Below are 22,731 nucleotides of genomic sequence, written 5' to 3' on the forward strand. Positions count from 1 at the left end.
TTGGCAATCACTTTTTAACTGGTCTCCCAGTTTACAAGCAAGTCCCTACTGGTTTCCCACCCAACAGCCAGAGAGGTCTAATAAAAATGCCAATCTGACCGTGTCACCCTTCCCACCCCCATTTAATAGCATTCATTCTCTTCCCATGGTCCTTGGAATAAAATCCAAACTCCTGACAGAGCCTAACAAGGCCTTGCATGGTCTGCCTTACCTTGCGCCAAGCTCCACCTCCTCAACGGACCTTTCTTTTTTTTTAAATTTTTAAATTGAAATATAGTTGATTTACAATGTTGTGTTAGCTTCTGGTGTACAGCAAAGTGATATATCTCATATATATATGCTTCTCTGCTGAAGCACAGGGTGGGATCCAGGAGGAAGACAGCCACCTGAACAAAATCAGGATTCTGTCTGGAATGAGGAAGGGGCGATGGGAATGGATGTTGAGTGGACGACTCTGCCTCCGGCGCTCACCTGCTGGACTGTCAACTCCGTGAGAGCAGAGGCCACGTCTTTTCCTACTACTGCATCCCTGGCACAGAAGCCCACTGCCTGGTACAGGGTAGATGTAACCATTTGTGTTAAATGAATAAATAACAAAAAGGAAGGCCACAGGCAGGATGTCTAGGACTGATACCAGGTAGGGATGGATATCTGCAGGCCCCTGTCTCCTCAAGTTCTTCTTAGAACTCAGGAGGCCACATGCTCCCAGCCCCACTGCCAGCCCCAAGAAGAGACAGCATTGGCAGAATTATTCTCATTTTATTTCTGGAGAAATTTGATCAGATGCAATAACACTGATTCCAGGCGAGGGCAGGGGGCATGGGTACTCCTAAAGCAACCAGTATCCTGTGGCCCAAGGTGCCCCCCATCCCCAGACCTGGGTTCCCCCTCAGTCACAGTTAAATAGAGGGAGGAAGATCTCCCCAGGGAGTCTTGGGAGGGTCTGCCTCTTGCACCCACCCCTCCACGCAGAGGAGTCTGAGCACAAGCTATTTACAGTATTCACATCCACTGTACCCCACCAAACCAAGGCAAATACTACAGGTAGCGCTTCCCCGTGGGAGGAGGCCAGAGAGGCTGTGAGTGTATGTGTGTGTGTGGGGGGGGGGGTGTCCGCGCGTGTGAGCACACGAATGCACTGAGGGGCTCCAGCCAAAGAGACATCAGTCTATAAGGTGCAGGTTAAAAATAACAGAGAGGACCCAACCCTCAGGGGCCCAGGCCACTTCCAGCTTTGTTCTGTCTCTTTCTCTTGCAGACATCCTGGTAGATGACGCAAAGGAGCCCTCATAGTTGTGCCTGGATCCAAGGCAACCCCTTAAAGGACTTCTGGGAAAAAAGCAGGAAAGGAAACAGTCAGGGGAAAGCAGGCTCCAAGCTCAGATGGCTGGGGGTCTTCAGGGCAGAGCTTGAGAGGGCCTCTGGCAGAGCTAGGAGAAGAGAGGGCACGGCTGAGGAGGCCAGGGAAGGCTGCTGGGAGGTATAGATATAGGTCCGGGAGACAGGGAAACCTACCTGTGACCTGCGGGGCCTGCACCACAGCTTTCTTGAGGAAGGCTTCTGCCTCTGCGAAGGGCAGGAGTGCCTCTGGAGTTCGGCCCAGACTCTTGTCCCCAGAGGATCCCTTAGGGGAGAAGCCATTCTCCTGGTGCGCTGGGAGAGGCTGCAGGCCATTCACCAGGGACCCCGGCGACTCCTTGTTTGGCAGGCTGTGGATGCAGAGGCCAACGCTTAGGCACCTCGCATCGTAGGACAGCCCAGGTACCCCACAGCGCCAGCTTGACCTTGCCTCCCTGCTCACGGCCCCTGGGGTTGGGAGCTGGTACCTCCACTGAGGCTCCTGGGGGGCCAGCTCCTCTTTCTGCACAGCCTCCTTCTGCAGCCCAGAAGACCGAGCCTCCATGGCTTTCACAGGGTCTATCCCTGGGAAGGAATGGCCACCAGTTAGGGGCTGGTGAAAGGATGAGGTCTGAGGATCGGGATGGAAACGAGGGGAACAGGCCTTTACCTGGGCTGGAATTGTTGGCCTTTGCCTCCTTTCTGTCCTGCTTCTGCTTTGAAGAGGAAGAGCAGTCAGGCTCAAGGGGATATCTGGCCCCATCCCACTGAGCTGCTGAATTCTTCTCTCCCCAGCCCAGACCCTGAGCAGCCTCCCAGACGGCCTCCCTCCTCCACCCTGGATGCCTTTCCCCAACCTCCCTTCCTCACTGGACCTCCACTCCCAACACCGCTCTTGGGGGCATCCTGACCTTGGTTTCAGCAGCTTCTGACTTCCGAGTCCTCTTCATGATTTCCTCCAGGCGCTGTTGGGAAGCCCCACACCAGTTAGGCCCAAGACCCGCCCTAACCCTCAATCTCCCACCAGCTAGTCCTGGTCCTGGAGTTTCAAGGCCCTTCCAGCTCGTATCAATTCTTTCCAGGCCAGAAAGCCGACCTCACCCCAACTCCTTCTTGTCCTACCCTCTACAAGTCCAAGGCAGGGCCCACTTCCCAGCCCCACCAGCCCCTCCAACGGAGTGGGGACTGAGCCCAGGAGCTGGCCCCGCCCACTGGGACCAAACCCCGCCCACAGAACTCCCGGCCCGCCGCTCTGTACACCTTTTTGCGCTCCTGCCGCTCCTGCTCTTCGCGCTGGAAGTGCTTTTCCCGCTCCAGACGCTGCCGCTCCGCTTCTTCTCGGGATCGAGCTTCGGCCTCCTCTTTCTGCCAGAGAACCCCGTGAGCTTTAGGCAGCCGGCCTCCAGCTGTCCCTCCCGGTCGGCCCCAGGCCCGCCACGAGGAGGCGCCCGCGCCCCGCCCCGCGGGGGCACCTGCTTCTGCAGCCGCTCCAGTTCCTCCTGCTCCGCCTGAGCCTTCTCCCGGGCCTCCTGCTCCTCCCGCCTCCTGGCCTCCGCCTCCCGCTCTGCCCGGGCCTCGGCCTCCCGAGCCAGCTGCTCCTCTCGCATTCGCCTGGGGGACAGAGGAGACGCAGGCTTATCCCCAGCTTCTTCCCCAGCCCCTGTAAAGGCCTCCTCAGTCCCCGAGGGCGTGCTCACTTGTCCCTTTCTGCCTGCAGCCTTCGCTCCTGTTCCTCGCGCTCCCGCTGCTCCCGGGCCTGGCGCCGCTTCTCAGCCAGGAGCCTAGTGGCCTCTTCTCGGTCCGTCGTGCCAGCCATCGGTTTGCCAGGGGTCACCAGGGGAGCAGGGGCTGGGGGTGAGGTCAAGACTGCTGTATCTGGAGCGGGATCCAGGACCAGGAATCAGCACACACCAGCACAGGCACCTCCATCACCCCTGCATGCCCCCGTGCCTCCTGGACCTCAGGGCGATCCCGGCGGCCCACCCGCCCAACTCCTGCCACCAACTCAGAACAGTGAGGTCCTCCTCTCTGGCAGGAGCCTCCTTTCGCCAATACCCAGTCCCCAGGCATCTCTGGCAGCCCACACCTCTGACCGCCTGCCCCTCACAGGCAAAGCTGGCTTCTCTGCCCTGCCCACCTTTTGGCCTCTTCTCTCCTTGCCCACCTGCAGGGATCTCTGTGGGCTGCTCCTCCTGGGGCTGGGCTGGGGTGGGTGAGGGCACAGGCGAGGGTGCGGGTGAGGCTGGGGCTGCAGGCTCCTTCTCGTCAAGGGCCTTGCCCTTGCTCTGGTTCTTGTCCTCAGGCCCCGCCACACTGAGGGTCTCCTTTGCCTCATCCTTCCTCCGAACCCGCCCCTTGGGTGATGCAGTGGTACCTCGGGGGGACGGTGGTTTTGGGGGCAGAGCATGACCTGGCCCTGGGCTGAGGCAGGGAGAGGCAGGCCTGTGCCAGGATGTGGAGGGAGAGGATGGCCGGGCCTTGGATTTGGGACTGGGAGAAAAAAAGAAGAGTTAGACCTTGAGGGCACAGAGTGTCCACGCACACATGTACACACTTTCGGCATGTCACTTCCTCAGGGAAGTGTCCGCCCCAGGCTTGGGTCAGCACCCCACCTTATGTGCTCTCACAGAAACATAAAATTTCCTTTTAGAGCATACATCCCAGTTTGTAATTACATATTCATTTGTGATTCTTTGATTATTGTCTGTTTCCCCAATAGCCAGTAAGACTAATAAGAGCAAGAACTAGGCCTAGCGACTTCCCTCGTGGCGCAGTGGTTAAGACTCTGCGCTCCCAATGCAGGGGGCCTGGGTTCAATCCCTGATCAGGGAACTAGGTCCCACATGCATGCCGCAACTAAGAGTTCACCTTTCGCAACTAAGGAGCCTGCCCGCTGCAACTAAGAAGCCCACGTGCTACAACTAAGACCCAGGGCAACCATATAAATAAACTTAAAAAAAAAAGAACTAGGTCTGGTTTGGGTCACGGAAACGCCCTCAGCACCCAGAACAGTACCTGGCAAGGACCATTCATGCATCCAGCAGGTATTTGTTGAGTGCTTACCAGACGCCAGGCACTGTTCTAGGTGCTAGGGTACTTCGGTGATCAAAACACTCCCCCCACCCCCCAAAAAAATCCTCCCTCAAGGAGCTTTCCTTCCAGAGGTGGGTGCCTAACACATATTTACGAACGAATGGCTGCCTGGCTGGCTGGCATAGGCAGGCGGTGCGCCCCACTGCCCGGCCCACCTGAACTCCGCGTTGCCAGTGGAGAGGCGCGCGCGCGGAGAGGCCGGCAGCGACTGGCGCTTCTTGAGGCTGCGCTCCCGGGCCAGGGCACTCTTCTCCTTCTCGTTTTCCCGCTCCTTGTCCTTCTTCTCCTTTTTCTGCACCTGGGGAGGAGGGTTAAGGAGAGCGTAGAGAGGGGGAGCAGAGATCAGAGGCGCCCGCGCTGCCCTGGATGGGATCCCTGTCCCCGCCACTCACCAGCGAAGCCTCGGGCCGGAGGCGTGCCGGGGCAGGGCTGCCCCCGGCGCTGGCCTTGCGGCGCTCCCCGGCGGGGGCGCAGCGGTGCCCGCTTCGGGGGGCGCTGCACGGCGTCAGGGGGCTGGCGGAGGCCGAGCGAGGGCACACGGGCACGGCTGCGGAGGGATGAGTGCGGTCGGGGCGTGGCCTACTCACGAGGCTGGCCCCTGTCCCGCCTCTCGAGGGGGCTCTCCCAGGACCGTGGCCCCTACCCTGGTCCCGGCCGTTTCGGGGCAGGGTGACTGCACTGCGACTCCGTGCCAGGAAGGAGAGGGTGGGCGTCATCAGACGGTCCACAATGCTGCTCTCCCATGGGCTCAGCTGCAGGCTGCGATCTAGGGGGAGATGCCGGGAGAAGCGGGTTACCGCAGGGCCAGAGCAAGCAGAGGCATCCGGAGACCGCCAGGTACCACCCCCATGCCGAGCTCAAGGAGTCTCCTCCCCCAGGAGGCCTCTCCCCCCAGTCATGGGGGGTTACACAGGTCCGTCCTGGGGTCTGACCTCCACTGCAGACCCAAGCAACAAGACACTTCCCATGGCAATGTCCTGCAGGGCTAGAGGGTCCCCTCCTACCACTCTCCCCAGGTGAAAGGGTTCTGCACTGTGAGTATAGAGAGGAGCCACCCAAGGTTGGTGGCAGACCCAGATGCCCACTTCCATGTCCCACTTCCTGCTCTCAGAGGGCTGGCCTGGGGAGGCATGCCCCCATGGATCTGGGACAGTGGGGTTCCTTGTGCTCCTCTGACTGAGGAGAGGCCCCGCTTTCGTGCGTCCCATGCCAGGGAGAGGCTGCTAAGGGGGCCTGGCTGCCCTGGGCCACCCTGCTCTGTCCCCTCAGCTGCTGGGTTATTTTTAAGCTTCAGTCAGGTGGGGTTGGTAACAGCAGCTGATTTGGTTGCTAGGCAACAGAGCAACAAAATAAATGCTGGAGAAACTTATAAATAACTCCTACCATGGCCCCTTCACATGTGAGCACCAGGGCATGGTGCAAACACAGGGGCTGTGCTCCCCTCCTTGGCCAAGGCTCTGGAGCCAGCCAAGGCCACGGCTGGGGCTCTGAAAGCAGAGAAGGCAGGGTTGCATGGGCCCTCCAGGGTGGAGTCAGAACAAGAGGGCTCCTCCACACACGGCACCCAGGCTCGTCGGGTACTCGGGGGCAAGGCCACCTGCCTCAGGCTGGCCTAGGCCAGCTGGCTGTGGTTGGAGACGAGGCTGCCTGCCCATTCCCACCCTCCACCGCCAGTCCCACCCCCAACCCACCTGCTCTTGAGGCCCCGGCCAGGCGCTCTGCCTGCTGGGTCACTGCCCTTTGTCTCTGTTCTCCCCTGTGGGGCACACCTCTGTTCTCAGGGCCCAGACCCAAATGCCGGCTCCCCCGAGGGGTGCAGAGCCCCGAGTGGGGTCGAGCGGGGATGGAGACCTGGGGTATGTGAGGGCTCCTGGGACCTGGGGTTCTTGCTGCGCTCTGGAGGAGGCTTGGTGGGGACTACAGGAGCTCTGGAGGGAGGAGGGCTGGGCCTTCTCTTACTTCTACTGGGGGAGTTCCAGAGCGTGGCAGAGGACTTTGAGAGCCGCTTGTTGATTATAGAGTCCACGTGTTTGGGCAGGTTTACTGCCGACACGGAGCACCTGCTCCCACCTGGAGGGGAAAACACACGGCATTAGGGCCGGGCCGGACGGGAGCCAGGGGGGGCACTGAGGCCTTCCATGCAGGATGCTCCGCGGGCAGGAGGGGACAGGGAGGAGTGGGCAGGCTAGGAAGGGGAGGAGGAGGCAGACTCGGCTCTGAGAGGATGGGGCGGGGTGGGGGGGGCGAGGGGGTGGTTAGGTGACCAGAGACAGCCTGGATTGGGGGAGCCGACGGAAAAGGAACAGAGGAAGGAGATGGAGTAAAACTAGAGAAACTACAGCCTTCCTGGCCAGGAAGTCACTCCCTACGGCTGGGTGCTGCAAGCCCTCCCCCATAACCACCCAGCGTCGGCACTTGCTGGCACTGCCCAGCCAAGGCTCTATGGCTACAACACCCACGGTACTGGGACAAATGCAGACGTTCCTAAACAGAAGAACCCATGGTCAAAGTCACTCACACAAATCCACATAGTCATAGGGACACACAAAGACAAAGACGTTCAGGCCCGGGCATATAGAGTGATAGGTACTTCCACATGCATGCGTGTGTGCAGACATGCACAGATACAGAAACAAAAACACCAACGGAAAGAGGGTCAGACCCAGATGCACACAGGCACAAATACATCGAAGCAACTTAATCATATTTGTAACAGCTAGCATTTGTTGGATGCTTACCGTGTACCAGGCACTGTGCTGGGCACCACACACATGTTACCACACTTGATCCTCCCCAACATCTACCTACAACCTCGGAGGCAAGTAGTACTGTTATCCCCATTTTACAGATGAAGAAAGTGAGACAGCAAGAAGTCAGAGGTCACACCACACGTGCCAGAGCTGGGATCCTGACCCAATTCCATCTGACTTGGGAACCCACACTGAGGTACACAAGGCCACAAACACACCAAGGCAAACACATATTAAGACACACAACGCACAGATCCATGAGCACATACACCAAAAGATGCACAGTGAGAAATACTGAGTCTTGCCATTACATAAAGACATCCAAACACAGCGGTACATACATGCCAGCAAAAAGACCAAAATCCGCGATGGCCCTACGTGAAGAAAACTCAGAGACAAAAATCTACCTTCCAAGACAGATACATAAGGGGGTGACGGTTTTCTTTAAACATCCAGTGTCTGCAGAGTATTAAAGTGCTCTTCTATGTATCAGCAACTAATAGCAATTGACAGGAGCAAAGAAGGCTAATCTAAAATGACAGAGGTTTGAGGAGCGAACCAAATGAAGTGACTCGACCTCTTGACTTGCTAGTGGAAGTCCTTGTAAAGGACTTGGGTTTACAGACTTGGGTTTACAGATCATTCCAGAAGGCACAAGTCACATGAAACAAGGCATACCTGCTGCAGGGAGCTGCCAGCTCCTTGCACTGAAGCCGCTCCCTTCCCCCACCTCTCAGGCCCCAACCTCCCCCGCCCACCCTGCGGCCCCTCCTGCGCACTCACTGGGCTTCCGTCCTGGGGAGCTGTGGTGCAGGGCCCCTGCCCAGGACCAGCGCTGCTGCCGGATTTCAGCCCACGTCTTCTTCACTGACCGCTGGATGGCTGCTTCATATCGCTCCTGGTGAGGAGGGGGCAGAGGGGAAGGGTCTGGGCTCAGAATCATTCCTCCTACCTGGGAGAAAGGCTGTCTCTCTCCTGGGACAATGCCTTCCCCTATGATTGAAGACAGTTTGCAACAGATCCCTTTCACCTTGTTCTTGGGGAGCTTTTCACTGTTCTTGACTTATTATCTGAGTGTATGAGCTGTTTCTCTGAGGATGGAGCAGGACTCTCCGTGCCTAGGACTCCCAGGTGGGCCACTGGCACGAGGGTCCTGACCCTGGAGCTGTGTTTGCTTTTAGCCTGAGGATCCGGGGCAGGGCCAGGCTGCCTTTTTCTTCATATCTTCATGGTGCTCAAGCCAGGGTTCTCCTAACTAGGAGCTCACTCAGCGCACTCAGACAGACACATCTCTGCACACCTATACACACACACATACGTGTACTGATAGCACAGGGTTACAAGTGCTCACCCTGGCGCGTACAGAACCAAACATCTGCACAGATGCCCAGAGGTAGTACCCACGGCACACAACTGCAGACACATGAACACAGATGTGCATACACACTAAGCCAGTGTGCAGACGTGTGCACACACATGCACACAGATCCACGTGCACCTGGTCAGAATTCAGCATAAACGCACCTTGTTTTTCTCCAGTTTCTGCCGCTGCCGCTCCTCCAGGGCTGCTCGGCGTTGCTCGGCTTTGAGCCGCTGCTCCTCCAGCCGCCGCCGGCGCTCCTGGAGCTGCTTCTCCCGCAGCACCTTGGCCTTCTCCTCCTTCTCCAGCCACACTGCCTTCTTGGCCGCTGTGGAGAAAGGAGCCCCGGGGGGCGTGAGCAGTCCTGCAGCGCCCGGCCCAGCAAGTGTCTCCTCCAAGTGGCCTTGCCTGTTCCTCCGACCCTGGGGGGGTCTTCCCCCTGCCTGCTTGGTGGGAGGTGCCTCTGCTCTCAGACTCCCCCCCTCAAATTGAAGGGCATCCTGAAGATGGGTTGAGACCTCAGAATGAGGGCTTCCCCAACAGGAGGCCTGTTTCTCCCCCATTGGCCTCATGGTCTCTGGGCACCGAGGGAGAAACAAGCTCTTTCGTGCCAGATCCCCGTCTGACTTTGGGGTCTGCTGTATCGATACTCATGTATTGTGATTAGGAGCATGAGATTTGGGGTGAGATGAGGCTTCTGGGTCTGAATCTCAGCTACGCCACTAGCTGTGTGGCTCAGGCAAAGGATTTCATCTTTCTGAGCCTCTGTTTCCCCATCCTCAGAATGGGTAGAGGGTTAAGTGGGATAAGCATACCGCTCTTAGCACAGTGCACATAATAAATGCTCCAGAAGTGTTAGTGTTACCAATAGGATGTCGATGGTGGTGACGCTGAAGAAGATGCCACTGCTTCCCACACACTTACCCAGGTACTTGGCCCGCTCTTCCCGCCGCTCCTTCGCCAGCTTGTGTCTCTCTCCTGCCTTCTTTGCATCTTAATAGAGGGAACAAGAAGAGGCTTAGGTCAAGAGCCTCCCCCAAGAAGGGAGTCAGCCTCAGGGCCCTCCCCGAAGGCCTCATCCCATGCCTTTTCTTATCTCCTCCAGGTAGAGACTCCCCTGGCTGGCATCATCCAGGGCTGGGACTGGGCCCAGGACTAGGGACATCGCACATACCTTGCTTCGTGGGAGGGCTGTCGGCAGCTGACCCTGCTGTTGGGGATGGCTGGCTGCTCCTTCGAGGAGGCCTGGCATCCCGTGGGCCTGTGGCTGGTGGGGTGGGTCCCCTGATCTTCACTTCTGAGAAAGGGGACTCTTCCTGCTTCGGGGCTGGCCTAGGCCCTACCAGCTCTGGGGGGCTTTCTGGTTCCAGTGGGAGCTGCTTAGGGCCAGTGGTGTTCTTCATGGCGGGAGGGGTGTCTGGGGGAGTGTCGGGCACCAGGGCTGACATCGGTGGTGGTGGCGGCGGCGGGGAGGGGTCACCTTCTGGAGAAGGTCTTGGCTCTGGAGGGGTCCTGGCTGCCACATCTGGAAGAACAACACAAGAGAGGAGAGAAAGTCAGATAGAACATCTGTGCCATCCGTTCAACATGCAGCTCTCTCCCTTGTCCAGCTGATATTCATTCATTCATTCATACATGTTTATCGAGTTCCTTCCATGTGCCAGGCCCTCTTCCAGATACTAATGATATAACGGTGAGAAAATGGCCACAGTCCCTGCCTCTGTGGAGCCCACACTCTAGCAGGGCAGACAGATAGATAGCTAGGCGATTACAGTATAGAATAAGTACTATGTCTGAGCAGAGATGGTTGTTAACCTATATTGGAGGGGCTTCCTGCAGAAATTATAGCCAAGCTGAGGTCCAGGATGAGCTGGAGTTGGCAAACCAAGGAAGAGAGGGTTCTGGCTAAGAGAAGAGCATTTGCAAAGGGGCAGAAGGGAGCAGGGTGTATCGGAAAAGCTGAGAAGTTTGTAGCAGTTGTTAGTGCACCAAATGGTAATGATTGGTTTCCATGTCTGCCTCCCTCGCCTTTCTGCTTTACCTTGGGGTCACAGTGCCCATCCCAAGGCCTGGTGCTCAGGGGCTGCCAGTGCTGGGCACAGTGGGATGCCCGTGTGGAATCCCCAAAAGGGTAGGCAGCCAGCGACATCCCCTTTGTCATCTTTTTTTCTTTCCCAACCACCCTCAGATTTCTTCTTTTAAGACACTGATATTTCAGGGTCCCTGTAAAAGACACCAAAGTGCCAAGTAAGGAAAACACATGACTTGGTGTATACGTGTTCATGCACACATGTGAGCACAAGTACACTATAGCGCAACAGAAGGACTGGCTTGGGAGTCAGCCTGATGAGGGCCTGATTCCGACTTCAGCACCCCAAGACAGGAAGAGAGGGCCTGATAACCTTGGGGAAGCCACTCAACTGCTCTAAGCCTCAGTTTTCATACCTGTAAAATGGGGACTATAAGCCCAAGCTGATAGGCGTGTCAGTGAAGTGCCTGGAACAATTCATGTGCCAGCAAACAATACTTCCCTCTCTTTTCCTGTGGGTCTTATGAAGCTGCCAAAGGAAGCCTCTGCGTGTTGAGCCCTGGTACCATCTACTGCTGCCCTCTGGGCACTGAGGGGATTGGTGGGGACACAGCCACTGCCTGGGCGTAGGGATCAGGGCCAGGGTCCATGGAAAGGTCAATCTAAGGAAGCATTTTCCGCTCTCGCCAGGTGCCTCCACCATGCAGGGTCCTCTGCTCTAGGGACGGTGGCCCTCTCAGGAGGTGACAAACTCCCCACCCCTGTGGGTGACAATGTGGATGCAGGGAGAGGACACTCCCCAGGAGTCAGCTTTGGAACTCTGGGGACCCTTTTCAGGGAGACGGGTGTCCAGTGGGCTCTGAGGAAGACAGGCTGTTTGAATATGTGGCCTCCCCGCTAACTGTGTGACCTTGGGCTAGTTACAGACCCTCTCTGTGCCACAGCTCCTCCTCTGTAAAATGCAGACAGTAGGACTGTGATGAGTGTTAGTGACAACAATGACCACTAACGTGTGTATATTTCTCGAAGGCTTCCTATGTTGAGAGCATTTTACACGTATTAGTTTTAATCCTTATGACAATACTTCTGAGGAAGGCACTATAAATATCTCTTTCACACAGAGGAGGAAAGTAAAGCAAAAAGAGGTTAAGTAAAGTAGTTTGAGGTCGCTCAGCTGGGAAGTGAAGGAGCCTGGACTTGAACCCAGTGTTTGTCACCACAGCCCACGCTCTTAGCCCCACACCCTCCTGCCTGTGTCAGGCAGTATGGGGTAACACATGTTACACAATGAAATTATCTGAGGCTCACACTTTGCCCCTCATTCCTTCCCTTCCAGCTTCCTGGTCTCCAGGCAAGAGCCCCAGCTAAGGCCCTTTTCCCCCAACGGTCCCTCCAACTCTGCCAGCCCCTAGGCTCATGACAGCTCTCACCAGACCAGCTCCAAAAGGCTGCCTGGTCACTGCTAGTCGACTTCCCAGCCACCCGCAAACTCCTTTCCAATTCCAGTGGGCAAAAAAACTAGTGGCAACCATTTAGTGAGTGCTTACTACATACCGAGAGCTGAGCTGGGCCCTTTGTATCCCCATCCTGCATCTTCATATGAGCTCTGAGAATCTTATCCCCATTTGACAGATGAGACGATCAAAACTTACCCCACTAAGTGATTTGTCCAGGGTCATAGAACTAGTATATGGCAGGGGCAGGACTGAACCCAGGACTGTCTGGGGCCAGAGGGCCTAGGTATGTAAGTATCAGTTACAAAGCTTGAAGGCTGAGGTTGAGGCCTGCTTATTGCCATCCTCCCAGCACCTGTGCCTGCTACCTGTGTTGCAATGAAAACTGGTAGGCGGCTGCTTGTCTACACTTAGGCAAATCACACCCACCAAGCAAGACAGTGAATTTCCAACTAGCTTCTGACTAGCCCTGTGAAGGGAGTCTCGGACGAAGTAGAGGGATGAGGCCTGGAAGGGCCTGCACCTGGGCATCAGATGCAGCGAGGTGGAAAGGTCTTAGGCTTCAGAGTCAGACAGGCCTGAGTAGGGAATTCCAGCTCTGCTGTGGGACCTTGGACAGGCCCTGAACCTGTCTGAGCCCCAGTTTCCTCAGGCTGGGGCCTATGGTGTTGGGACCTATGGTGAGTAGGTACACCACCTCTGGCACCTGACAGGGGCTCAGTAAGCAGCCTTGCTGGAAGAATTGGTCTGCTTCTTCCCATCTCTGCCACAAGCGCCCACGTGGGTCAGGCCTTCACGCCCACTGCTCCATGACACTGCTCTTCTCAAGGTCACCAGTGACCTCCGCATTGCTAAGTCAGCAGCCACTTCCTGGCCCTCGTCCTGCTGACCTATCAGCCGCATTTGACACAGTTGATCCCTTGGTGCTTTTTGAACACTTTTCTTCAACTGGCTCTGAAGACGACAAGCTCTCCCGATTTCCTTCAACTTGCTGGCTGTGAGTTCTCAGGCTTCTTTGCTGGTCCCTCCTTAACTTCCTAACCTCTTAGTACCGGAGTGCCCCAGGGCTCCGGTGAAGACCTCATCTCTTTTTGGTCTACACGTACTCTCTTGGTGATCTCATCCAGACTCACGGCTTTAAATACCATTGCTCTGCTGATGACAACCAAATTTTTACCTCCAGCCCAGACGTCTCCCTTGAGTGCCAGTTTAGCTCATGCAACTCCCTACTTGACACCCCTGGATGTCTTACTGACAATTTTTTTTTTAACATCTTTATTGGAGTGTAATTTTTTTACAATGGTGTGTTAGTTTCTGCTGTATAACAAAGTAAATCAGCTATACATATACGTATATCCCCATGTCTCCTCCCTCTTGCATCTCCCTCCCACCCTCCGAATCCCACCCCTCACAAAGCACCGAGCTGATCTCCCTGTGCTACGCAGCTGCTTCCCACTAGCTATCTGTTTTACATTTGGTAGCGTATATATGTCCATGCCACTCTCTTACTTCATCCCAGCTTACCCTTCCCCCTCCCCGTGTCCTCAAGTCCATTCTCTATGTCTGTGACGCCCCAAATTTAACATCCAAAACTGAGCTCCCAATCTTTCTCCCCCAAACCCTGCTCCTCCTCCAGTTTTCCCCATCTCGGTCAATGGCAACCCAGTCCTTCCAGTTTCTCAGGCCAAAAATCTTGGAGTCATTTTAGAATCTTTTCTTGTCTCACAACTCACATCTAATGTCTCAGTAAATCCTTTTGGCTCCACATGCCAAGTATACTCTGAATCCAGTCACTTCTATCTCCACTTCTATCATTGTGGTCCAGCCACTGTCATCTCTCATAAAAGCCTCCCTGCTGCCATTCTTTGTTCCCCTTTGGTCTTCTCTCACCACGGCAGCAGAATGATTCTTTTCAAGTATAAGTCAGATCAGGAGTTCCCTGGTGGCCTAGTGGTTAGGACTGTGGGCTTTCACTACCGTGGCCCACGTTCAATCCCTGCTTGGGGAACTGACACAATCCTCCAAAGACGCCCCACCTCAAGGGAGGAAAAAACAAAGGCATCACAATGGCCTCCAGGGCCCTTGGGGATCCTCACCCTCCAGCCCATTACCTCTTGGCCTCCTCTCCTCCTCCCCTTCTCCCCCTGCTCCGTCTCTTCTGGCCACTGTTCCTTATTTGTGACAGGCATGCTTCTGCCTCGGGGCTTTGCCCTCGCTGTTCCCTCTACCACAATTCTCTGCCCCCAGATCCTGCATGTCTCACTCCCTCACCTCCTTCAGATCTTTACCCGCATGCGACTTCTCATTCGAGCCTTCCCTGATCCCCTCCTTAAAACTACAAACTGCAGTTGAAGTCTCCCTCCCCTTTCCAACTGTATTCTTTTTCCTTCCAACTCTATTTTCCCCAGTAAGCATCAGTAGCACTTTAACACTGTCTCCCACCCCCAGAAGGTAATCTCCACGAGGGCACACATTTTTGTCTACTTTGTTTAGCTCTTCTATTTCTAAGGCCAACAGAGCCTGGCACACAGGTGCTCCACAGCTATTTGTTGAATGAATGTATCAATGAACTCCACCCTGGCAGATACCATCAGCATCTCTCTTCCCTGGATGACTGCAGATTCCCCCCACTGTCCTACCTGCACCCTTTCCCACTCTGCTCTTCACTGAGCAGCCAAAGTAATTGTTTCCAAACGCAAATCTGGCCATGGTACTCTTCCCCACTGGAAGCTTCACAGTGACTTCTTGTTCTGAAGAGAAAGACAAAATTCTTGAACCCAGGCTGCAAGTCTGGCAGCCTGAAGCCCCTGTCTCCCTCCCTACACCTCTTGAGTCCCCACCTCTGCTCCCCTGTTCCCCACTTGCTCTCTACACTCCAGCCACACTGACCTTTTAATTCTGATAGCCTTGCACACTCCCTCTGCCACGGGGCCTTTGCACATGCTCTTTTCCCTCCGTCTTTTCTTATTTAACTCCCATTCACCCTTCAGATCTTCGCTTAGGCATTATTTCCTCAGGGAAGCCTTCCCTGGCCTCTACGAACAGGGTAAATTCCTTCATTATATATAGTCATGGCTTCATGTGCCTCTTGTTTGGAGCACTGTGACTGTTACGGTTTTATACTTCCTTGTTTGGTCCTTTTGTTATTGTCAGCCTCCCCCTAAGGGCTGGGCCGCATCTGCTCTGCTCGCCACTGCTTCAACAGCAGCTGCTGTGGTGCCCAGTATGTGGAGACGGTCACGAAATGCTGCCGAGTGAGAATAAAGCACTGTACCAGGAAGCCACCCTTGCCTAAAGCAGGTGCACAGAGAAGGAGATTTTTACTCTAATAATGAGCAAACCCATATTGCAATTTCTTGCAAAGGGATAAGCACTTGAAGGGAAGCAAAACAACTCCCCCTCAGTTGAGTTTGGGCAGCTTCTTGGACTAAGGTAGTCAGGGAGAAGTTAATAAAAGTAATAATGAGTGTTGACTCCAGCAGTTCAACAGGAAAAACTTCCCAAGAGGCAAATAGCACGTTTGGAATTCTTCTTCTGACCTGGAGGACTATTGACCCCGAATCCAAATATTTTCCTCAGAATTATGCCAACCCTGATGAAATATCATTGGGACAGTGTTATTCGGAACAAATTATGTTAGCCAAATTAATTCCTTGGTTAATTATCTATATGGTGTGGTGTGGTTAAACCAATATCTGATTATTTCCATTTTCAATCATCAAATGTGATCCTTCAGTCACCTCCTTTTATTGTATTTTTGTGTGTGTCGAATTGTGAGGTTTTATTTTGCTGTGCTGATATCTACCAGAAGTATTTGTTAAGAACTGGATAAGTGACAGATAGTTTGTATTCATTTCTTGGCACAAAGAGCATTAGCAGGGCAAAGGTGCAGGAGCTGGTTGCAGGGTCAGTAAGTCTAGTCTTCTCAGAAAACCCAAGAAGGACTGCAGAAAGATCAGGGCCGAGTCTCTCGGAGGGCCTGTCACATGTCTCAGGGTGCTTACTCCCATCTCCACCCTCTGGGCGCTGGCAGGCCTTTCCTCTCATCCCTCCCCAACAACTGCTCCTGGGCCAAAACTCCTCTCACAATACCGATAACTCAGTCTGCCCTTTTTGTCTGCCTGCTGCCCCTGCGAGAGTTGGTGGCGAGAATCCTTTTTGCAGCCCAGAGCTTTATACAGGACCCACCCAGCACAGAGTAGGAATTCTGTGTCTGTTTAATGAACGGATGGATGGATGGATGGATGGATGGATACACTGTGGATAACATAGTAAAACCCCAAGCTGCTCCAAAGTCTAGCCTCTCTAACCCTCAATGTCTTTACCATATCAGAGACTTGTATGTGCCCTGCCAGCGCCTCAGCCCAGGAAGGGAAACACAGCTGAAGCCCTGCAGTACACCAGGCACCTTCCCTTATCTCATCTAGTTCTTATTACAGCCCCAAAGGGAAAGCGCTATAGGGGCCCCCGTTCCCCAGGTGCGAACACTTAGACAGGTTAAGTGAACTGCTCACGTCAGTGTCGGAGGTAGGACAGGGCCCAAGGCTGTCTGATGACAAAACCCTTATGTCACACTGTTTCTGGTGGGTGTCACATCACCCCTCCCTAAGGCTCCTGCCTGTTCCCTGAAGAAGGAAGTGATTCAGTGCTTCCCCTGGGGAGGTTTCCCCCATGAAGATGAAGGGTGCAGGTGGGGCAGGCAGGCACTGAGCTCAGAGGGCAGGAATGCAGGGAAGGCAGGCTCCTGCCCAGGCTGGCCACCAGGAGCCAAGAAGTGGGGCACCTGAGCAGGTGTGAGGGCGAGTGGCCCTCCTCCAGGAGGCTGAGCAAGGGAGTGCCCAGGGGAGGGGCTGCACAGACAGCAGAGGTCAGCATCTAGCTGACCCCTACCCAGAGCCTTCCTGGCTCTCGTAGCAGCTCCTTAGGCGGCAGCATTGGATCAGACAAACGAAGGCAGGGAGGCCGACAGAGGGGCAAAGACACACACGCAGACAGAGGGTACACACTGCAAAGAGAGAGACCCAGACAATGTGGACAGAGTCTGCATAATGGCGAGAGACAAGACATGTTTCTTTTCTCTCTCCTGTTACATACAGAAAACAGACCTACTGGGATTCAGAAATCTGCGCGCGCGCGCACACACACACACACACGCAGTCAGGCACCCCCTCCGAGGCATAGACAGAAACCTCAGAGATTCATACAGCACTCGGGGACGTGATGTCCCAGTATATTTACACAGCCTCATCCAGGTCACTTCGGCCCTGCCCCTCTGGGCACTCCTCTACCTGGGCCCAGGGAAAGTCCAGGTAACTGCAGCAACAGCTAATGATGTGTCAGGCACAGCTAGACACCTTAAAGCTTCAGTCCTTTTCATCTTCACCACAATCCTATGAGGTCGACATTATTACCCCATTTGACAAATGAAATAGATTCAGAGAGATTAAGAGACTTGCTGGTGAGTAGCAAAGCTGGGTTTGGGTCCCAAATCAGGGTGACAGTCTGTACCTTCACTCTGCTACCCAAAGGGGGCAGCCTCCTGGGTTTCCTCTCCTGGAGAGATCTGGGCTGGGAGGATGGGGTGGGCAGGAAGGACAAACCCTGGGAGATGCCTTATCATGGGGCTGGGACAGAGGGGAGCCTTAGGGGGCAGCATTACTCCCAGCCGGGACAGAGCTGAGCCAGCTCTGAAAGGGAGTGAACTAGGAGAGGGACAGCCTGCTCCAGTGGTCCTCCGAACCTGGGCCACAGGCCCTTCGCAGCAGGGCACTGGGGCCAAGCCGTGGGCCTCTGTGGGTGATAGAGCCGGGATCCCACCTGAGACTGCAGATCTGAAGAGCTCTCTGGCCGGGGTGGCGGCCATTGTTCCCAGCCTCCAATCAGGAGCACCCACTTCCTGTTATTTTAGGCGGCAGGAAATGACCCCATCCCACAGCTTGGGCCCTCCCTCAGCCCCAGCAGGGCTGCCCACGCTGGGGCCTAGAAGCTGAGGACAGAAGCCCAGACTCAGGCCAAGGCCTGAGGATGGCCTACTGGCTGAACTGTCACCACTGCCTGAGTCCAGGGCCTCCTTCTGGTCCCCCTTGCTCAGATTCCAACCCAGCAGGAGGCACAGAGGACCCAGGGCTCTGCTGATTCTACCTCTGCCTGCCAGAGAAAAGCTCACAGGGTCCCTAAAACCAAGATGCCCATAGAAGACCAGTCATGCAAGGACAGCGGGCCAGACTCTGTCACCAGCTGGCCTGGCCATGCTAATTCAGCATAGAGGTTTGGTGCACAGGCTTTAGAGTCGGATGGACCTGGGTTCAAACCTTGCTTCTGCCAGTAGCTAGCTGTGTGACTTTAAGCAAATTACTTCCCTCTCTGAGCCTCATCTATAAAATGAGGATATGGGACTTCCCTGGTGGTCCAGTGGGTAAGAATCCGTGCTTTCGCTGCAGGGGGTGCGGGTTCGATTCCCGGTCAGGGAACTAAGATCCCACATGCTGCGTGGCACAGCCAAAAACGAAAAAGAAAATTTGAATAAATAAATAAATAATAAAATGAGGCTAATACTAGTCCCTACCAGGATAGTTCTGAGAATCAAATGAGACAATGCACGGGACGTACTAAGTGCTATGTGTGGCACAGAGAAGGTCCTTAATAAAGACCTGTGGGAGATAAGTAGGATCACCAGGAGGGTCTATTCTTGGCCCATATCTCCTCGTATAACTGGGGAGGAGCACTAGATACCAGGTTGTCTACCCCCTACCATGCTCTCTGCTCCCCTCGGGGCAGAGCTGCAGCTGAGAGGTGATGATGGAGATGCTGAAGGCTGTGCCCTGGGGTGCCAGGCAGAGCTGCCACCTCCAACAAAGCTGCATTATCTGGGCTGGCTCATTGGCTGCCTTACCGGCCCCAAGGCCCAGTGGGGACCCAAGGACATGGTCCCCAGCTGCTTGAGGCCAAAATCCCAACATTGATCAGACCTGAGACCTGCCCTGACCACCCTCAAGTGCCACCACCCCAGCCTGGGCCCTGCTTTTGGCTCCTTCCCTGCTCCCTCAGCCCTTCCCCACCACCAGCTGATGCCCATCCCTGAGGAGGAGGAGCTGGGGGAGTGAACTGGCCTGGTGCCCCTTCCTCCTTATTTGCATATGCATGACTGCACATTAGGGGCTCATTAGAGGCCTCATTATTGGGCCCACCAACCCAGGGAGGGACAGAAACTGTCAGTGGGAGCTGCCAGCCAGGCTGGCTGCTGTATGTAGAGAGGCAGTCCATCTTCTCATCCATTCAGGTCCACCTCAAATGCCTCCTCTGTGAAGTCTTCCACAAACAGATTCCACCAACCGCTGTATCACTGTTATACCTGGACTTCCCAGCAGTGAACACATCGGTTTCCCCCACTGGGCCAGGAGCTCCCTGAGGGTAGTGGCTCTGATTCACTTCTCTGCCATCTGTACAGCCAGCACCAAGCTGGCACATGGCGGGCAACAGTATGGCTGCGCTGGATGGCTGCACCCATACCCTGGGTCTCTCTCCTACTCCCAACTGCCCCACTTCAAGTACGGGGCCCTCTGTTCCCCAGATACAGCCTGGCTCATGTCTGTCTAGAACGCACCTCCCCCTTGCTCTCTGGCCTACATTTACCTCCTGAAGTTCTAATTAATGACACCTCCACCTCAGGCCTCTGAAGGAATTAAAAATAATAACAACAAAAATAAATAGCGTTTATTGAGCATTGACTATGTATCAGGGCCTCTCCTAAGTGTTTTATGCGTTTCTCTAACTTAATGATCCCAATGTCTCTATGAGATAATGTCCAGCATTATTGTCATTTTATCAATGGGAAAATTTAAGACTTAAGCAAATTACCTAAGGTCACACAGTAGTAAGTTATGAAGGGGAGACTTAAACTGTTTGATTCCAGAGTCTACACTCTTAAGCAAACTGACTCCCAATTCCTGCCCTCACTTCCTCCATATTTCCTACCTCCCTGCTGGCACCAGTTCCGATAAGCATAACGACAGTAATGGCAATAACACTGTATTGCAGGTGTCTGTGTGCCAGGTTCCTTTAGGTCCATCACTTCTGACCCTCACATTAACCCCACAAGGTTGATAATACTACCTCCATTTTCCAGGGGCATAAACTGGCCAGAGGAGGTTAAGTCACTTGCTCCAGTCCAAACTTGACCCCTGCTGCACGCTGCCTCCTGTTCATGCTCAGTGTGCAAAGGGAACTCAAAGAGGGCAGGAATCACGTCATACGCACTCGGTGTCTCAGACCCATGCCTCAAACTCTCACAAGGGCACGTGTAGTGGACAATTCCTTTACTCCCTGGAAGCTCTTGACTCACAAGGGCCCTTGTCACCTTCAGCTTCTCTGTGTAGGGACCAGCCACCATCCCGACCCAGGTTCTCATGTAACTCCATCTAGGTCCCTATGTGTAGAAGTCTTCCCAATCCAGGACCCTGTATGCAGGACCCATTCAGGCGCCCCCCAATACAGCCAAGCATCCCGCCCATGCCCTCACGTTCAGTCCAGACATCCCACTCCAGTGCCCTGCTTATAAACCAGCTACTCACTCCAGCCCTCATCTCTGGCCCAGTAATCACCGCCATTCAGGCCCCGATGTACACACCAGTGCCAGAGACCCTCAGCTGCAGAGGGCCAGTAAGCAGATGGAAGTGACCCAGCCTAGGCCTCCCTGGGTCCCCTCTCAAGCTCAGCAGAGCCAAGACGGACCAAAGTGCCATTGTTCCAGCACAGCCTACAAACCTCCCGAACCACACCAGTCTGACAGCCTCCCCTTTGCATCCTCCAGCTCCCACACCCACAGGATCCCCTCCGAGCACCCATACTGGCATGGGGAGGATCCCACCCACAGCCAGGCGGCTCCTCCTTGTCCTGCGCTCTCCGCACCCACAGACACTGTTTCATCCTGGGCCCATGCCCCAGGGGGCAGGGAGGTGACAGGGATTAGGCTCTAGGACTCTATGGAGGTGTGGGGTTGGGGCCACCTCCCCCCTGAGTCAGTGGGAACAGGACTTAGGTCCTCAGAAATCAAGCTCTTCCCTCCCTTTCCAGGAAGAAAGAGAAGGAGAAATCCCTCCCTCCAACCCCAGGCCCAACCAGAAACCTGTCCCCACCCCCTCATCAGCTGCTCCCAGATCCGAAAGGGATTTGCAGAAGTCTTGGGCACTGGTGGTTGGTGGGGTGAGGGGAGGGGAGAGAGCTTTGATGGTCTAGGGCCTGGAGAGAAAGAGAAAGAGAAAGAGGGAGGGAGGGAGAGAGAGAGAGGGAGGGAGGGGGAGAGGGAGAGAGAGAGAGAGAGAGAGAGAGAGAGAGAGAGTGTGTGTGTGTGTGTGTGTGTGTGTGTGTGTGTGTGTGTGTGTGTGTGTGTAAGGGGGGTAGGTATCAGAAGCCTCAGCCTGAGGAATGATGTGGCAGGTCCCTGGAGTGCCGGCCTCAAGCCTTCACCTCATTCTCCAGGGAAAGACTCAGGACGGGAGAGGCTGGGAAGGAGGGCACCAGGGTAGACAGATTTACTTCTATCCCCTTCCTCCCCAAATCGGCCTGGGTGGGCTCCAGAGTAGGCCAGGCTGCAGGGGAATCGGCCCACTCCCCAGCTCCCGCCCTCGCCCCAAACAATGCCGCCTCCCCCTCCCCCTCGCCTTTATCCGGCGGGTTACTTGGCAGCCGCCGCTAGAGACCTCCCCTCCCCTCTACTCCCCTCCCGGCCAGCCCGCAGCAGCAACAGGCCCTTTGCGCGGCAGCTGGAGGGATGGGGTGGGGGCGAGGTCTGGGCCAGGGCCTGGGTGTGGGGGGGGCGCCAGGGCCTAGGCTTCGGTATGCAAGGCTTCAGGCCTGAGAATGTGGACCCCCGACACACACGTTCAGGTTGGGGTCACACGTGCCCACCGGGGATGGGGAGGGGACAGACGCCCCAGCTCAGGAGAAGAGGATCTTCAGGGCCTGGGGTGGATCGGGAAGAAGGGTAAGGGCAGGGAAGCCGAGGTGGCACTGGGCTGGGGCGGAAGGGTCACCAACAACTCCACATTGGGTTCCTCGCGGATCCTGGCGCCCAGGACGTCCCAGCGCCCGGGATGGGGGAGGGGGCAGCTGTCAGAAGATGCGTCGGTGGCCCAGAGCCGCCGACGCCGCTGCAACCTTTATTTTTGAACTTCCAAGTGGTCAGAGGGCTCGGCAGGAGAGGGGTCCCCGCCGACCGGGCCGGCCTCATCCTCGGCCTGTCCGAGGCCCCACGATCCCCTTCTCTCATCTCGCCTCTGGCATACCTGGGGCTGCGCCGGCACCGGGCTCCGAACGTGAGCCGCTCTCCATGGCTGCGGCGTCACTGGGGAGTCTTCGGGATTTCAGCAGCGGCGACGGCGGCGGCGGCCAGCGGCCAGGATAGGGGTCCCGCGGTGCATCACGCCCGGCCCGGCCCGGCGGGCAACGATTCGAAGGGCGGGGGGGAGCTCCGGGGTAGGTCGAGGCTGGCTCGGCTGGTGGCCTGCGGGTTCGGAGTCGCCGGCCGCCCAGTGTCTGTCGGCTCCGGCCGCGATCCTGCTCCTCGCCCAGCGCCGGCCCAGTCCCCGCCGCGGCCCAACCCTATTGTACCGCCCGGGCTGGGCCTGGCCTCGCCGCTGGCGCGTACCAAGTTGGACGCAGGGAGGGCCACCCCCGCAGTGCCCGGGACCTAGCGGCCGCGAGCCCGCC

General features: G+C 55.8%; 1 protein-coding gene across 7 annotated transcripts; it reads right to left on the minus strand.

The window, feature by feature from the left end:
- Window positions 1-739: 739 nt before the first annotated feature.
- Window positions 740-22,607, minus strand: MAP7D1 (MAP7 domain containing 1). 7 transcript variants are annotated; one of them, XM_033422142.2, is made up of 18 exons: window positions 22,308-22,606; window positions 9,716-10,066; window positions 9,466-9,534; window positions 8,706-8,869; window positions 7,965-8,079; window positions 6,391-6,501; window positions 5,075-5,197; window positions 4,824-4,978; window positions 4,587-4,729; window positions 3,476-3,828; window positions 3,036-3,213; window positions 2,811-2,949; window positions 2,599-2,703; window positions 2,250-2,303; window positions 2,009-2,054; window positions 1,827-1,923; window positions 1,516-1,709; window positions 740-1,329 (listed from the first exon to the last, which is right to left on the minus strand). In XM_033422142.2, the coding sequence occupies exons 1-18, from the start codon at window positions 22,351-22,353 to the stop codon at window positions 1,319-1,321; spliced, it is 2,454 nt and encodes an 817-aa protein (XP_033278033.1). In that variant the 5' UTR covers window positions 22,354-22,606; the 3' UTR covers window positions 740-1,318. The 7 variants fall into 7 exon arrangements, with proteins under 7 accessions (XP_033278033.1, XP_012387248.1, XP_004266506.1 ...); XM_012531794.3 differs by having other exon boundaries at window positions 3,503-3,828; window positions 22,308-22,605; XM_004266458.4 differs by having other exon boundaries at window positions 2,009-2,051; window positions 3,503-3,828; window positions 22,308-22,603.
- Between the last annotated feature and the right edge of the window lie 124 nt (window positions 22,608-22,731).

Source organism: Orcinus orca, chromosome 1, assembly GCF_937001465.1.
Source record: "Orcinus orca chromosome 1, mOrcOrc1.1, whole genome shotgun sequence".
NCBI classification, from domain to species: Eukaryota; Metazoa; Chordata; class Mammalia; order Artiodactyla; family Delphinidae; genus Orcinus; species Orcinus orca.